Source organism: Aquila chrysaetos, chromosome 10 (genome assembly GCF_900496995.4).
Source record: "Aquila chrysaetos chrysaetos chromosome 10, bAquChr1.4, whole genome shotgun sequence".
Classification (NCBI taxonomy): domain Eukaryota; kingdom Metazoa; phylum Chordata; class Aves; order Accipitriformes; family Accipitridae; genus Aquila; species Aquila chrysaetos.
This window is the reverse complement of record NC_044013.1, coordinates 36,293,178-36,309,202: the sequence shown is the minus strand read 5'-3', so window position 1 is coordinate 36,309,202 and position 16,025 is coordinate 36,293,178. Positions and strand designations below refer to the sequence as shown.

Genomic DNA, 16,025 nt, shown 5'->3' with positions numbered 1-16,025 from the left:
GCTATCACAAAGCGCGTTAACACATCTGCTCCAGCTGCAGGAAGGCAGAGGGACAAGGTAACTCCCGGGGCCGGCACCCCCGTCCCGGGCAGCTGCTCTTCTTCCCTGCCGGTGCGGTGTCATCACCGATACCCTGTCCCAAAAACAGACCAAGGGGAGCTGAGGCCACTCTTAGCTCTGCCTTGAACATTAGCAGTATGAAACATAATTTTATTTTGTTGCTTAGTTTACTTGAAGTACCTGCAGTGCTGTTGCTTGTGAAAATGAAGCCTTTATTCTGGATAACTTGAGAAAGGCTGTGCTATATACACTGTGAGTACTGAAATGAAGCAAGCTGACCTTTCCCCTGTACCTAAAGCAATGTGGGAAGGGGTTTCTGGTGTCTTAGTCCAGGTGAGTCCTAGAAAAGCCACTGTACTGAGCTTATCCAAGGCAGAGATGGCCTCTTACACCCTCCACAAATGTGGTCCTTGTGCCTTGGACCTACCCCCAAACAGGCGAAGGTGTTTGAGCTGCCCTTGATGGAGCTGCCTGCAACTGCTGTGCAGGTGATGTGCTGTGAGGAGCTTCCAAATTGCTTTGCAATCATCTCCTGCCCGGATACCAGGGATCAGGCAGTGCTGTTGGTGCACGGTGAATAAAATAGGAGACCTGAACAGGGCAGTTGTCTGCTGATTCTTGCTGCATAAGATCAACAAGCCACCACACAGACCACCAGTATTAAAGATAACTGGTTTGTGTTTTTTTTCTTCGCAGTGTCTCAGTGTGGAAGTGTGTTGTCTGCTATAGCTCAGCTCTGCAGCATAAGCCTGATGGGAGCAACTGAGCCAATACCAGTCAGCCCATGCTCCCCTTGGTCATTTCCCGATCCCTATTCCTGGTTTCCCCATTTACTTTATTGCTGGGGTGCTTGTAAGTACACTCAGGGAGGCAAGGCCTGTGTTTTGGGGGAGGTAAGTTGCAAAGGAGAGTTCCTCATTTAATTTCCTGGGAAACAGGGCGGTTTGAAAGGCTCAGCTCTTTCAGAGCTCAGTGTTGCTCTGTCTACTGGTGTCATTCAAATTGAGACCCGAGACACTCATCACAGCAGTGGGGCAATATGCTCCAGTACAGACATCTATGTTAGTCTGTGCCGGTGGGCTGCCAAACAAGGGCAGGTTGGCAGTGCCAGACATGGGTGGGATTCCAGTGGGGTGGGCTCCCAAAGGCCCTGCGAGGAGGAGGTGGCACTGGGTGCGAGTCGGCGTTCAGTCCCAGGGCGTTCTGGAAGGTGCTGGGCACTGCTGCAGCTGCTGGCGTGCGGCCGCTTGTCCCTGAGGCTCAGCTGTCTCATGCTTCCCTAAATAGAAAGGGAAAAGGGTCTGAGCACTGCAACGGGGGTAAGCCATCCCAGCCACGGGCTTTTTTTGGCATGAAACCCCCTCATTCCTGCTCCCCACACTCAGTGCAGCTCTGCAGGTAGAGGGAAGCTGGGATTTGCCTCGGCAGGTGGGAGAGGATCCCCTCTTGCTGCAAAGAGGTGCTGCCTGCTTGCGTGCAGGTGCCCCCCCGTGAGCTGGACTGGCTGCCGGGGGCCCTGGCTCAAAGCCTTCCCCAGGCACTATATAGCACAGGGGGGGACGAGGAGGAGGACAGGCTGCGGTGACAGGTGACGCTGACAGGCAGCAGGAGCTGCCAGGTCCTGCCCAAACTTGGAGTGGGAGGCGAGCTCTTTCCTGAGCCGCACAGACCCTCCGTGGTGCTGGCGGACTTTAATTCTTTTTGTTTGTTTGGTTTTCTTTCTTTTATTAACTGACTCCTAAGGATCTACAGCCCTGGGAAAAGCTTCTGAGAAGCCACAGCCTTGAGGAGCAATTTAGGTCTTCACTGTCAAAACTCTTCAGTCTGGTAAGCTGCTTTTATTAATGTGTGTGTTAATTATATGCTGGTCTCATGGTGAAACTCAGCTTGATGGAGTAGGCAGGCGACCCCGGTGACACAGGCAGTTGAAAATGGGACACAAATTGATGTTTTTCCTTAAAGCTCTCCAGATGGAGGATCCCACCCAGCTGAAAGAGGAGGGCAATAAATATTTTCAGGCTAATGACTACGAGAAAGCTGTTCAAAGCTACACTCAAGCCATAAAGCTCAACAAGGACAAGGCGCTGCAGGCAGTGCTGTACAGGAACAGGGCAGCGTGTTTCCTCAAAAAGGTGAGAAAAGCTCCCAGCTTGCCTGGGTAGTGCTCAAGGGAAGAAGAGCAGGGAGGCAGCTAAGGGCGCTCGCCAGCTGCGGACTGTGTGGTTTGTCTGTTTATTGAATAGGGTGTTTGCAAACTGGTCTGAAATTTTGTTCTGGGCTTGTCCTGGAGCTGTAAAGCTGCCTCCCTGCTTCAATCCTGATGGGGCTGAGCACACCGGTTCAACTCGGAGATGGTCCCACTTAATCATTTTGAAGTAAAAGCTTTTGGCAGCCAGCCTACTCCACACTTACGGGAGAGCTCTGTAAGCCATGGGTTGGGGTGCAGAGGTATTGCTCTTGCTGTTTGCTCCGGCGCAAGAGAAGCAGACACAGATCTTTAGCAAAACAAAAAGTTTTTAGCATCTGTACCATCATTGTCTCAGCTCCCTGCAGTCAGCTTGTAGCAACCTGCCGTGGGATTTTAGCAGATTGCTTGCGTGTTCCTGAATTTTCACTAACCCAGAAGTGACACCAGCCCAGAACAAGCTGCAGATAGGCTGTTGTGAGTATCCTGTCTTCTTTCACTGTCCATGACCTGCTGCTGCATCAGCAAGAGCATATGTTGTCTCGCCTGCGTCACAGACCTTTTCCTCTTCCCCCCCATCAGTGATGAAAAGGCACCTAAACCCCCATCTTCCCTTGTGTAGGCTGCTGCTTGGTTCACTGGGGTGTCCTGTTAGTAAGTGGGAACAGAGAGGTCACAGTGTGCATCAGCAATGGGGACATGCCCTGTTATCCCACTGCTAACAAATCTCTCCTTTCTGGTTTAACAGGAGGAATACGCCAAGGCAGCTTCGGATGCATCTAGAGGTAAGGAGGGGGGTGTTTTGAGAAAGGAGAGCTGCATTGCTGGGTATGCTCGCTCCAGCCTGCGCTCACATCTGGTTTTGGGTCACTGTGGTCTTATTCTTTGATGTCCACTAACACCCAAGTGCTGAGGCCACAAGAGAATTAATGGAGAAGGTACGAAAGAAGATGCACCAATTTGGTGCATCTGTGCAATTGGTGCCAATCGGGTACCCATTTGTTCACAATGTTACTAACTATGTCTTAAGGAGCTGTAGTCACTGTAAAGCAAATCACAGTTTACACAGAGCGTTTCCAAGAAGAAAACTCTGATGCCTGATGTTTTGGATCACTTTCCCAGCTATTGACATCAATGCTTCAGATATCAAAGCCTTGTACCGGCGCAGCCAAGCTCTAGAAAAATTGGGGAAATTGGACCAAGCATTCAAAGATGCTCAGAAATGTGCCACCATTGAACCCCGCAACAAAAACTTCCAGGAGACCCTGAGGCGACTGGGGTCCAACATCCAGGACAAGGTAAATGCCAGGGGAGCAGTCCTGGGTTCACAGATGGGGTGTGGGAAGTCCTTGCCCTGGGTTACACTGATGGATTGTTGGTCATATTGGAAACTCATAACAATGGAGAGGGATAAATAGGCTCCGTTAACTGGAAGTTCATACTTGATGCCTGTAAATCTGAGGATCATATTGAATGGTTAAATTAAGAAGTGTGGCAGCTCACTCCTAAGGCTGGCCTGGTCCTGAATGTCTTGGTAAGGTCCTGGCAAGGAACTGGACCAGCTTTGGACTGGGTCTGGCAGCTGTTACATTGACTTACCTTTATGGGGGTGCTGTGGAGAAGTCCTTGCATCACTAGGTACCATGAGGTCTCAGAAATGATGGTTTAGGGCTGGCTCTGCCCATGCCCACAAGTCTGAGGTGGGTAATTGATGCTGATCGCTGAGAAGTGATGCCTATTTTGTTATTCAGCTTAAATTGTCTGTGATTTGAGGGTCTGTGGTGTCCCTGAAGTGATAGAAAATTGAGGAGCAATTTTTCTTTCCTTCTGATGCGCCATGCAATCTTTGTTGGCATAGCTACGCATTCAGTTCTCCACGGACTTGAGGGTACAGAAGATGTTTGAAATCCTGCTGGATGAGAACAGCGAGAAAGAAAAGCGAGAAAAGGTGAGAACTGTCCTGGACTTGACAGGACAAATTGCTGTTGTTTAATGTCAGAGGCCGCACCGAGGAGCGGAAGGCTGCATTCCCTTCCCCACCTCCCCCAGACAGAGCAGAAGGTAAGGAGCTGGGAGATGAACTGCACTCAGAGGGACAACTGAGAGGGGAAATGCCCCGAAGAGGCATCACCCTTGTGCAGTGGGAAGGTGGACCAACCTCCCAAAATTCCAAAGGTGGGAACAGACTGGAAGTCTGCTCACGCCAATCTCTGCCACCTTCCCCACGTTTCCCTCCAACCAGTGACCCACTTTTCTTGGGCAGAGCAAAGCTGATCCCCAGATGGACCTGGAGAAACTGTCTGGTGGGGTCTGAACTGGTCTACTCCATCCGTCAGGAGATGGCCACCCCACAGCTCCCACCGGGACATCCCAGAGCTTCACAGAAGTGTTTTGGAGGCTGCTATGTTAGCAGGCTGTGCCGCTGACCCCTGGTTCTTCTGTCTCCCACCCAGGCTGCAAACAACCTCATCGTCCTGGGGCGGGAGGAAGCGGGTGCCGAGAGGATTTTCCAGAACAACGGGGTCAGCTTGCTGCTGCAGCTGATAGAAACCAAAAATGCTGAGTTGATCCTGGCAGCTGTTAGGACGCTTTCGGGCATGTGCACAGGACATAAGGCTCGCGTAAGTAATGGGGTCCTTGAGACTTCTACTGCTATTGCCTTGCACCTGGGGGAATGGAAAATTGCAATAGTTCACGATGTTTGTGTGCAGTGGGGATTTCTTCTCTTCCTCCTGGTTCTTGCTGGAAAAAATGAAATCCTACAAACAAAATTTTAAATTGGGGGGGGGGGGAATACAAATAATTATGCAAGCGGGGTTAACACAGACTATTGAAACTGTCCCTGTTACTGTGTTCCTCATCTACGGGGTCAAAGCTGTATGTGTTCCCTATGATGCCTTCATGTGTGCTGGTGAAGTAATATTTACACCGAGTTGTTACCACAGAAGTGGTGAGCATGGCTGGGTCAAATCCACGTCCTTCACCACAGGTCTCAGAAAAGCAACTAATAACAACTAACTTTGGGAAAGTTTTGTCCAAGGCTTAGATGAAGGAAAGCAGGAAGGATCTACAAGAAAGTTAAGGTTCCTGGAAAGGGTCCCAAGGCAAGTCGCTGGGGTCTCTGAGCCAGCTAATATCTTACTCTATACCAAGACAGTCGTTATAGTGTAAAACAGCTCATAAGAAGCCCTGTCTGTGTTACATGGTTGGAAGCAGGACATGGACATGTGCAAAATGAATATGCGTGTCAGCGTAACGGTGCAAAGGAGTGAGAGGAACTAAGACATAACAAAAATAAAATCTACTGGATAAAAATCCAGTGCAATGGAGACCTATTTTCTTTTTCTGAAACATTAACTGTTGTCATATGCAAAAGGCTGTTCTGCAAAGCCCACTAGGTCAGTGTGTTTCTGAACATGCCTCCCCTGAATTACTGAAGTGCCACCACGCACGGGGACAGGTTGTGTGATGACACTGGGTTTGCTCACAGCCAGGATGGGGTTTGTGCACTGAACAGGCTCTTTGTTAACAGCCTTGCATGAAGGCCTCTTCCAAACCCAGCCACACTCTTCTCAACATCCTTGTTGGAAATAGACTTGCATTACTGGCAAATCTAGATTTTAGGAGTTGTCTTATTATAAATGAAAATAAGAATGAAAAGCAAACTGTGCCTTGTACTGGCTCGGGATTCACCCAGGAAAATACCAGGAGCGTATAAGCTGAGGCCGACCTTTCTAAATCATGCAGGAAGGAAAGGCTCATACCCTTTGCTAACAGCTGCCTTGCTCTCTCCTTTCTGAGGCCAGGCTACCGCCATTCTCCATTACCTAGGCATCGACAACATTTGCATGTGGATGTCTGTAGACAATGAAGAAATCTCCCTGGCTGTCTGCAACCTCCTGCAGACCATCACTGACTGCTTGCTGGGCCAAGGGAAAGAGGAGCATCACGGGAAGGAGGAGGCCGTAGTGCTAGGTAATGGTGCATGACCTGGTGGTCCTTCAGTCTTGCTGGAGGAGAAGCGGGGTGAGCAGGGAGGGCTCTGTTCCTGGGATGTCCACCTTATTCCTTGTTCTTTGGTGAAGTGGTGTCTTTACCCTTCAGCTGTCCAGGATGACAAACTGCACACAGCTCTTATTCTCATCGTGTTAACTTACCTATGTTCCAGCCACACAATGGCTTTCAATGGGTTTTCACTGGGTTCATCTGCTTTTGAAGAGAATTTCTTGTAAGTGGCTGCTACTGTCTTGCTTCTTTGTAGATACTAAAAAAGATTTGAGGATGATCACAACGCGTTTGCTGGATATGCTGGTCAGTAAGGAAGTATCTGGGCAGGGACGAGACCAAGCTCTCAACCTCCTCAACAAGAATATACCGAGGAAGGACCTGAAGGACCATGACAACAGCAGGACCATCTTTGTCATCGACAATGGTGAGTCCTTCCTCTCCATCCTGTTCTGGTTTGGGAGATGTGGAGCTGCGTATTCTTGCCTGAATACCTGTAGAAATGATCCTCTCTATAAAATAAATCCTCTCTGGCTTTTTTTTTTTGTTGTTGTTCATGCAAGCCTAGAGCAAAGTTAGACTTAGCAGGAAACAGTATTAAGATTAAGAGGAAAAAAACTGTGTATGAGAACAAGAATTTTTCAGTTTCTAAAGGACTGACTTAACTTCTCTGGTTAGTTTATTCCAATGTATTTGCTAATGTTAGGAGGATTTGGGTTGGATAAATGGTCTAACTTAGACAGGATGAGATGAGCACCCGCTGAACTTGCTGGATCCTTAAACTGGTCATATCTAAGACTGGAAGGGGGTGAGGAATTTGTGTGGCGTGTGTTTTTATACTAATTCCAATGCATGTGTGTGTTACCATTTTGGTGGAAGTTTTTTTAATAACACTTTAGCAAAAGGAGGGTTAAGACATCCAGAATCACTTGAAAGTCAATGACTTTTCCTCAGTCAAAGCCTCCAGCCTTGGAGGTCAGTAGGTTTAATGCCTCCTGATAAAAATAACTGATCCAGCCAGGGACCAAACGCACAGTTTTGCTTATCTTACCCGAGAGCTGGATAAAAGCCTGATGCTGCAAACCTGTAATCTCACAAGTAGAAGCTCCTCCCCAGTAAATATCTGAGTGTCTTCTTTGTTTAAGGCTTATGTGATTAGGCTGCAAAATGATGGAAAACCATCCAAGCCAGCTACTTCACTGCAAGAAACCAACAAATAGTATCTTGAGTTTTTTGTACAGTCCCTCTCCCCTCTAACAGCCATATCACTCCATTGTTTCCAGGCTTAAAAAAGATACTGAAAGTGGTGGGCCAGATTCCTGAGATGCCTGACTGTCTGCCGCTGACAGAGAACACGCAGCTGACTGCCTCCGTCCTCCTAAATAAACTCTATGATGACCTGCGCTGTGACCCAGAGCGTGACAACTACCGGGTGATCTGTGAGGAGTACATCAAGTGAGTCAGGGCTGGCTTACTGGGGCTGAGCTGGCCCAGAGGCATGGGAGCAGGAGGTCTTAAGGATGAGATGAGGCACTTGCAATCCACTTAGATGCCAAATTGAGGCCCTGGGAGACAATGATTTGCTTGAGATCCTGCTGGATCCTTCAGCTGGGATCCTCAGATCCTGGATCACAGCCTTTGTATGAATTTGGGCTCAGCTGTGTCCCAAATACCTATATATATATGTATGTGTGTGTGTGTATATATCTATCTATCTATCTGTGTGTGTGTGTGTATATATATATATATACACACACATATTTCAGCAGTGGAGCTTGGCTCTCAATCTGAGGGATGACGTTCGCTGCCCAAGGGAATGAGAACTGTCAGCAACTACTGTTCCACATGCTGACTCCCTCTATCCCATGCAGGAGCAAAATTGACCCACAGGACATGGATAAGACACTCCATGCCATCCAGATGGTGTCTGGAGTTCTGCAAGGGCCCTTTGACTTGGGCAACAAGCTGCTTGGCATGAAGGGAGTCATGGAGATGATGGTTGCCCTGTGTGGGTCCGAGAGGGAGATTGACCAGCTGGTGGCTGTGGAAGCCCTCATCCATGCCTCCACTAAGCTGAGCCGGGCCACCTTCATCATTTCCAACGGGGTGACGCTCCTGAAGGAGATCTACAAGAAGACCAAGAATGAGAAGATCAAAATCCGAGCCCTGGTGGTAAGGATGGCAGGCCCTGCCTCTATCGCCTGCCACACTCACCAGCTTAACCCTGGACTTGGGACAAGGGGGAAGTCCTGGGAACATGTTGGGTTCAGTCACCTCAACTGGGGAATGGTTTATGGTGCTTCCCCCTACAAGAAAGGGGGAGATGGCAGACCAGGACAGCACATGGACTATTGGTAACTTTGAAGGCAAAACTAGTTAAGTCTTCTATTAAAGACATCCAATAAGAGCACAAAACCTTACTTTGCTCTGCTACAAGTTGAATGATCTACTGGGTATTAGAATGCTTCCTCTTTGTTAGACCTGACTTTAAACTTTAGATATGGGATTAGGCTGTTTTGGGGCAGCAATGCTAGAGGATTAGTGAACCTTTCTCACTGGTGTACCTTCTTCATTCTCCTCAGGGTCTCTGCAAGCTGGGCTCAGCAGGAGGTACAGATTACGGACTGCGGCAGTTTGCTGAGGGGTCCACTGAGAAGTTAGCCAAGCAGTGCCGAAAGTGAGTGATTTTACTTTTTTCTTCTGTTGCTCCATACTCTGCGAAATACAATATGTCCCTTTCCCCAGAGATCCTGCCTGCACATTGCCTTCATTTACTGTTGCTGCCTAACAGCTGACAGTGCCCCCAGAGGCATTGCACTGGAACCTGGAGTTCTTCTGTGCCTCAAGCAACCATGTATTCCTCCTGCCTCAAGAACCAGATAAGCCTTCTCCCTCCCTCACTTCCCCTGTGAGACACCAGACATGGTGCCAGAATGGTACAGCTTAATCAAGTACTATCATCTAGAATATGCACAAGTACCTTTTGAAGGTGAATTTACCAGGTGAACTAACCAAGGAGGTGGGATGGATTTCGGAAGTGACAGAATGGGTGATCATTGCTGCTGGCACTGGATAGCAGGGCATCATGTGTTTCATGTGATGGTGAAGGCAAAGCAGTGCTGAGTAGCTGTCCTGGTCTGTCCCTGCAGCATTTAGATCCCTTAAGTTGGGCCATGGGAGGAAGGTCATGTTTCAAGGGAAGCACCCACAGTCTTTAGGATCTGCAGCAAAACCCAAGTACATTTTCGGGCCTGAAACCATCTCAACAGCTATTTGTTTTCCTTCCTCTTCTCCCAGAGAAATTTGTCCTGGCTCCTGAGATAGAAATGTGGATGTTTTTCTTTTCCAGATGGTTGTGCAACACTAGCATTGATGCCCGGACCAGGAAGTGGGCTGTGGAAGGGCTGGCATATCTAACCCTCGATGCAGATGTGAAAGATGACTTCGTTGAAGATGAGCTAGCCCTGCAAGCTATGTTTGAATTAGCCAAGGTCTATCTCATTACCTTGTTCCATCATTCCTCTGGTGGCATCAAGTTCTCTCAGCTCTCCAGCCCAACGCTGTCTCCCCAGGCAGGAGGACTTGTGACCCCAACCCCTCACCTCTAGTTTATCAAAACTTCAGTTTTGCCTGTGCCATGGAGATACCTCAAGGCTGTTATCATCCTGCTCTTCTCCCAAGGCTGAGGAAGGTTGCTTTTACCTTTACTGTCAGCAACTGCATGAAAACCAAAGGCATCAAGGTGTTGACAGCATCTGATGATGTCAAACAGCCTGTTGACCATAAAAACTTTTGTTTTTTCCCTGCCCTGGGCTATAAAGCTGGGGATAAGGCTAAGAACACTTCAGCTAGTGCAAACCACCACAATGGCAGTCCTAAGGGACCTGTTTCCTTGCTGTGTCATCCTCACCCTCACATAAGCTTTTATTTTTCCGTGCAGACAAGCGACAAGACTATCTTGTATTCTGTGGCTTCTGCGCTGGTGAACTGTACCAACAGCTATGATACCAAGGAGCTGGTCCCAGAGCTGGTGCAGCTGGCAAAATTCTCCAAGCAGCATGTGCCTGAGGAGCATCCAAAGGTAGGTTGTCTACAGCCGGGGAGCTGGGAGGAGATGCTTGGATCTCAAAGCTTTCTTTGGTGTATCCATTGGCACAGACCTCAGGTCTCCTGTCTCTGAGGCTGAAATGGCTTTGGTCTGCAACCAGGTTTGGCTGTAGTCAGTGGGATGGCAACTACTAAGGGGCTAATCCCTTTCCGATGTCTCCCCTCAGGACAAGAAGGATTTTGTGGTGAAGCGGGTGAAGCGGTTGCTGAAAGCCGGCGTCGTCTCTGCCTTGGCCTGCATGGTGAAGGCGGACAGTGCCATACTGACAGACCAGAGCAAGGAGCTCATCGCCAGGTGCCTTCATTGCTGTCGTGGGAGCCAGGAGTGCTGGCCAGCCCGTGTGCCACTGAGATGGGCACCTGGGCTGGTTCCTTGCTTCGTGGGATGGTGCATTCTGGCTATGGGGGAGGGATGAAAGGGAGATGGAGAAAAGATTTAAACCCAAAATTTTTCTTAAGCAATGTCACAAAAATCCACGTTCTGACCTTGAAGCTGGCTTACAGGGCTGCCTTCCTAGGATGCATTTTGAATTTCTAGTCCTCTGTACTGGTTTTGGCTGGAATAGAGTTCATCTTACAGGCCTGGAAACTTCTTTCTATGCTATTTGTTGCTCCTTCCTAGAGTGCTGTGGGCACTGGGTTAAACATCTGGAATTTACCTGGTGGATCTGGCACCCCTGCAAAACCATAGCCCCCTTCCATAAGGGATGTGGGTTGTTATTGCCTTCCCGTGTGGCTGTTTCACTAAGTGATGCTGTGCTTCTGCAGGGTGTTTCTTGCCTTGTGTGAAGACCCCAAGGACCGTGGGACTATTGTCGCTCAAGGTGGTGGAAAGGTGATTACTCTTATGTTCGTAGCCCAACCTGATGTGCAGTTAATGTCCGCTGGGAGCCTATGATATGTCTACAGTAAGGGAAGGTGACAGAAAAGTATGAGCTGTCTTGGTAGCCCCCGGGGCCCAGACTGACACTCCAGTCCTATCTCTGCAAGCCTCCAAAGAAGCAATCTTCTTTAAACAACTGTTTGTGAGCTACAAGCTCTGGTGTGGTGCCCATCTGAGAACAAAAGCAAGACATCGCTGTGGGCTACAGTCCAGACCCATTTCTTCAACAGACACATCTTTAGGATATTTTAAACTTATTTTAGTGTATTAAGGCAAACCTGTAAATCTTCTCACAAGCATTGAATAGTTTCCTGTGTGTCACTAGGCCCTGATACCTCTGGCTGTGGAAGGCACAGAAGTTGGCAAGATAAAGGCTTCTCATGCTCTGGCGAAAATTGCTGCGATCTCCAATCCAGACATGGCATTCCCAGGCGAGAGGGTAAGCTTAAAAACAACAACAACAACAACAACAACAAACCCCCTTTAATTCCTTTAGCAAATGAAAATCGCCAAGATCTGAGAGCTGGAAAAGCAGTGACATGCCTTCTCTTCTTAGGTGTACGAGGTGGTGAGGCCCCTTGTCAGCCTGCTCAACACTGAGAGGGATGGCCTCCAGAATTACGAGGCTCTGTTAGGTCTCACTAACTTTTCAGGAAGAAGTGATAAACTTAGGTGAGTTTAACTGCTTTTTGACCTTCTTTCTTCCCCAGGAGTGAATGTGAATTTCAGTTCAACGCTTTTCTTGTAGGACTATGAAGACGGGTCAGGTTGAGCTACCTTTGGCAGAGCTGCAAAGGTCTCAGACCTAAAAGATGAATAAAATAGCTGGGAAAACGAGAGTGGCACACTTTCCTCAGAAAGAGGAAAGACATGAACCTAATCTGCATAGGGAATGAACCACACATCATGAGCTCCAGGACACTGACTCGTTTCAAGGCTTTTCCCTGTCTGCAGTTAATATTTTTTAAGTTGGTTATTGCTTGTCCCATGATGTATTTTATTTGACTGCTCTTCAACACAGGATGAAGATAGTCAAAGAGAGGGCCCTGCCAGATATTGAAAACTACATGTTTGAGAATCATGACCAACTTCGACAGGCAGCCACGGAGTGCATGTGCAACCTGGTGGTCAACAAGGAGGTAACTCACTGGGCATCTTAAACTTGACTGCGTGCACTAGTTCGTGAGCCCCTGTGATGAGGCATTCCTACTTGTGTTATCTCTGGATATCATGAGGAATTTTTTTTAGGTGCAAGAGCGTTTTGTGGCTGATGGAAATGACCGGCTGAAGTTGGTGGTGTTACTGTGTGGTGAGGATGATGAGAAAGTCCAGGTTGCAGCAGCCGGAGCACTGGCCATGCTTACAGCAGCACAAAAGAAACTCTGCTCTAAGATGACTGAAGTGGTAAGACCATAAGTCAGATTATTGGCAGTGTAGACATACCCTTGAAGGGGCCCGGCTCAGTCATGAAAATGCCTCTCAAAAGGAAGAGGTAGTCTACCAGTTTGATAGTGAGGAACTTGGTGAAGTTGAGACCTGGGTGTGCATGCTCCTAGTCCATCCCTGCACAAAGTAAACCAGCCTGCCTTACACTAGACTTCATCTCAGAGCTGGAACAATTCTATATAGCCATTCCTCAAGCTGAGTCCTGGATGCTAACTGTCAAGCAAGGTTAGAAATGCAGAATGTTATTCTATAGGCCCTCAAAGCTTTTGATACATAACCTGAAATCCAAACCTTGTTTCACTCAGAAGTGAGAAGAGCTTGATAGACCACCTATTGAGCTTTACAGATCCCAAACCATCTCCATTTCCTGCACAGATCTGTAGGTCCTGAGAACTCAGACCCTGCACAGCTGAGTATCTGTGAAGAGCTGAGGTTGAGAACTCATGAACCCTGTTGTGTTGCACACACACTGATGTTGGACACTGGGGCTTGTTAGAATAAAAATGATTAATCAAGCCAAAGGAGGGGCTCGGGAAGATCAGTGGAGGGAGTGGGTGGTCTGCTGCTGGTCATCTCAGCTGTGTTAATACTCTGATCAGATTCTTTGCACAGAGATCATGCAGCAGCTTAAACCTGAAATGTGTTTCCATAAGGTGCTAGTGTCATGAAAGCTTCTGACTTTAGCATAACAAAAAACAGGTTCAAAAGTTTGGAGTCAGGTTTCCTTAGTTAAAGAATCAAATAACCATACCTGACATGAGTATTGAAGAGGGGAGTCCCTGCGCTTCCTTCTGCTGAGACACGCCTTGCCAAACTTGCATTCTTGGTTGAGGTATTCTTCCAATCAATACTAACAATCTCTCTCTTCCTTGAAGACCACCCAGTGGCTTGAAATCCTGCAGAGGCTCTGCTTGCATGATAACATGGAAGTACAGCATCGAGGGCTGGTCATCGCTTTCAACTTAATCAGTGCTGACAAAGAGCTAGCGAAGAAGCTGGTGGAGTCAGAGCTCCTAGAGATCCTGACATACATCGGCAAGCAAGAAGATGACCCCAAGAAGCAGCACATCATTAATGTAGCACGTGATTGCCTCACTAGGTGCATGGATTATGGTCTGATCAAACCTCTGTCTCAGGCATGAGGAGATGAAAAGCACCAAAAAGGGCTAAATGTGGGGAAAAATGCTACTGACAAATGTGGAAAGCCGAGAGCTGTGAGGAAAATCTAGCACTATTGTCAAGGCATGGAATAGTTTGGGGACAACTTTGGAGGATCAGAAACTGTATGAGGAAAAGGGGGACATTTGCCTGGGAAATTTGGAAAGTGTCCATTTGAGTAATTCCCAAATGGTATGAATCCTTTCTTTGCCCCTGTTCAGCTGATAATGATGAAAGCTTCAAGGCCTAGCTGTAAAAGAGGTGGTTATGTTGGAAATGTGGCAGAGTGCTGTTGGAAGGAAACTCAACCGAGCTGAAATCTGTCCTGCATCCATCTACAGCTCCTGGTACTTCTGGAATTCCTAGCAATGGTGAAACAGGGAGCGTTAAATGCCTTCTATTCTGTAGTCAGAAAATAGGTTGGGTTTTAGCTGTATGCTTTTTTGTTCATTTATGGTAATTTTTAAACAGCCTTAAGTGGTGTGCCACAGTGTGAGGATGGTGGATGAACTCTTAATAAATTCACTACTTTGTTCCATGTGGAATTCCTGTTCTGCTTTTATAAAGCAAATGGAGAATCTAAGGCAACTCCAACTTGCAGCCTTGCATCACACCCAGGAAGCTGGAGTAATTGTGGCACAGCCTGAATTTTTACCACTTGTGAAATATCCAACCCTGCTCAAAACATGTGAAGTCGCCATAAAAGGCTGTACGAGGAGGTGGCACTAATGGGTTAAGCTGAGGTTCACACCAGGACACAGTGTTTGGCTCAACAGGGAATGTTGAAAATATCTCATTTATGGAAGAAGTAGAATAAGAAGCAAACACACCAGTTGGTCATCACATTAAACTTTATTATATAAATGTTTGCATTCACGTGATAGGTGTGGCATGATTAAGTGTTGAGGTTTGGTGGTTATGAAAGGAACTGGAGATAGTCTTTCCTTGTATGTTGATTAAGGAAAAAAGATGGAAAGTGCCTCTAGATTCCTGAAGTCAGAAAAGCAAGAAATTTTAAGCTAATAGGTTTGACAACCTAATGGCAAATTTGTCTGGAGGCTGATTCCAGCTGTGTACAATGTCTTCTCCTTGTTGTAACCACATTCAGTTAAATCACTGGTGCTTTATAATCACACTAGGAGGATATTGGACTGTTCTTCCAAACCAAATGAATCACAGGTCATTCTGTGATGGAAAATGATATGGTTTGTTTTCAACCAGCCTTCAGTTTTGGATACCCAGTTTTAGGAATTTTGGATCTGTCTTTCAAAAGTATTTAGCATCTAACTCTATACAGAGAGTTTTATCTAACCAGCATGTCTGAAACCAAGACAAAAAATGCTATTGGTATCTAAGGGTGGTTATACAAAGTTTTCCTTCCTCCACTAAAGCTCCTCTTTGGAGCAACGGGGTTCTTGTAACCCATACTGACTGTTGCTGAAATTGAGTGGGGAAACTACTTCTGTAAAAGCCATTTTTTTGTATTTCTTAGCTAAAACATGGACAGAAGGCCCCATTTTTACTTTCCTAGATATCTGAATAGAGGCTGTGTTTTAAAAACAATGGCTTCTAACACCGGGTGCCTATGCTGTTTGGTAACTTTTGTGAGCTGTGCTATGAGTATGGGAGTGAGCTGGTAAAAGCCGGAAAGTCTTCCAGTTTCCTGTCTTGGCATAGTGGCTTTCACTTGGCAATGCACCTGCATGCAGTCAAAGGCTGAGCATCAGGTTTTGCAAGTCCTTGAAAGGAGCCTTCAGGGAATGATGTAATTCTGCTGACATTCAAAGTATCTCTTTTCTCTGCATTATTGAAACTTTACATTTGATTTAAAACAGACTGTAGAGGCTTCTCAAGAATGTCTGGGCTTTTAGAGAGGACCAGCCATTAGAAAGGAAATCCTTCTACTTCAGATATAGAGTAAAAAAATTTCAAACATACATAACCATTGACCTACTGGGGCCTTGTTGGGATCCTATGTGGTTACCTGTTCTCAGTTCTCAAATAACAAGTGTAGATTTAAATTAGCTCTGGATGCTACACAGACCAATATATTTCTTAAAATTTCCTTCTGAAACAGAAAGGGTTGAGGAATAATACCAAACACAATGCTGCTTTCTCAATGGACACTGTCAAGAATAGATGCTCCTCTAGCCCTCCCTCTGTATTTCTTAATGATACATT

At 47.1% G+C, this 16,025-nt stretch overlaps 1 protein-coding gene across 2 annotated transcripts; it reads left to right on the top strand.

Moving 5' to 3' along the window:
- The first annotated feature begins 1,360 nt into the window (after positions 1-1,360).
- Positions 1,361-14,382, top strand: UNC45B (unc-45 myosin chaperone B). Of its 2 annotated transcripts, none has more exons than XM_030029236.2 (21): positions 1,361-1,379; positions 1,804-1,887; positions 2,023-2,192; positions 2,994-3,030; positions 3,368-3,543; positions 4,104-4,193; positions 4,699-4,866; positions 6,052-6,220; positions 6,507-6,677; positions 7,534-7,705; positions 8,122-8,422; positions 8,833-8,927; positions 9,600-9,741; positions 10,191-10,331; positions 10,525-10,652; positions 11,126-11,192; positions 11,566-11,679; positions 11,797-11,912; positions 12,262-12,379; positions 12,489-12,644; positions 13,562-14,382. In XM_030029236.2, exons 3-21 carry the CDS (start codon positions 2,031-2,033, stop codon positions 13,826-13,828), a joined length of 2,790 nt encoding a protein of 929 aa, XP_029885096.1. In that variant the 5' UTR covers positions 1,361-1,379; positions 1,804-1,887; positions 2,023-2,030; the 3' UTR covers positions 13,829-14,382. The 2 variants fall into 2 exon arrangements, with proteins under 2 accessions (XP_029885096.1, XP_029885095.1); XM_030029235.2 differs by having other exon boundaries at positions 1,369-1,458.
- The last annotated feature ends 1,643 nt before the right edge of the window (positions 14,383-16,025 follow it).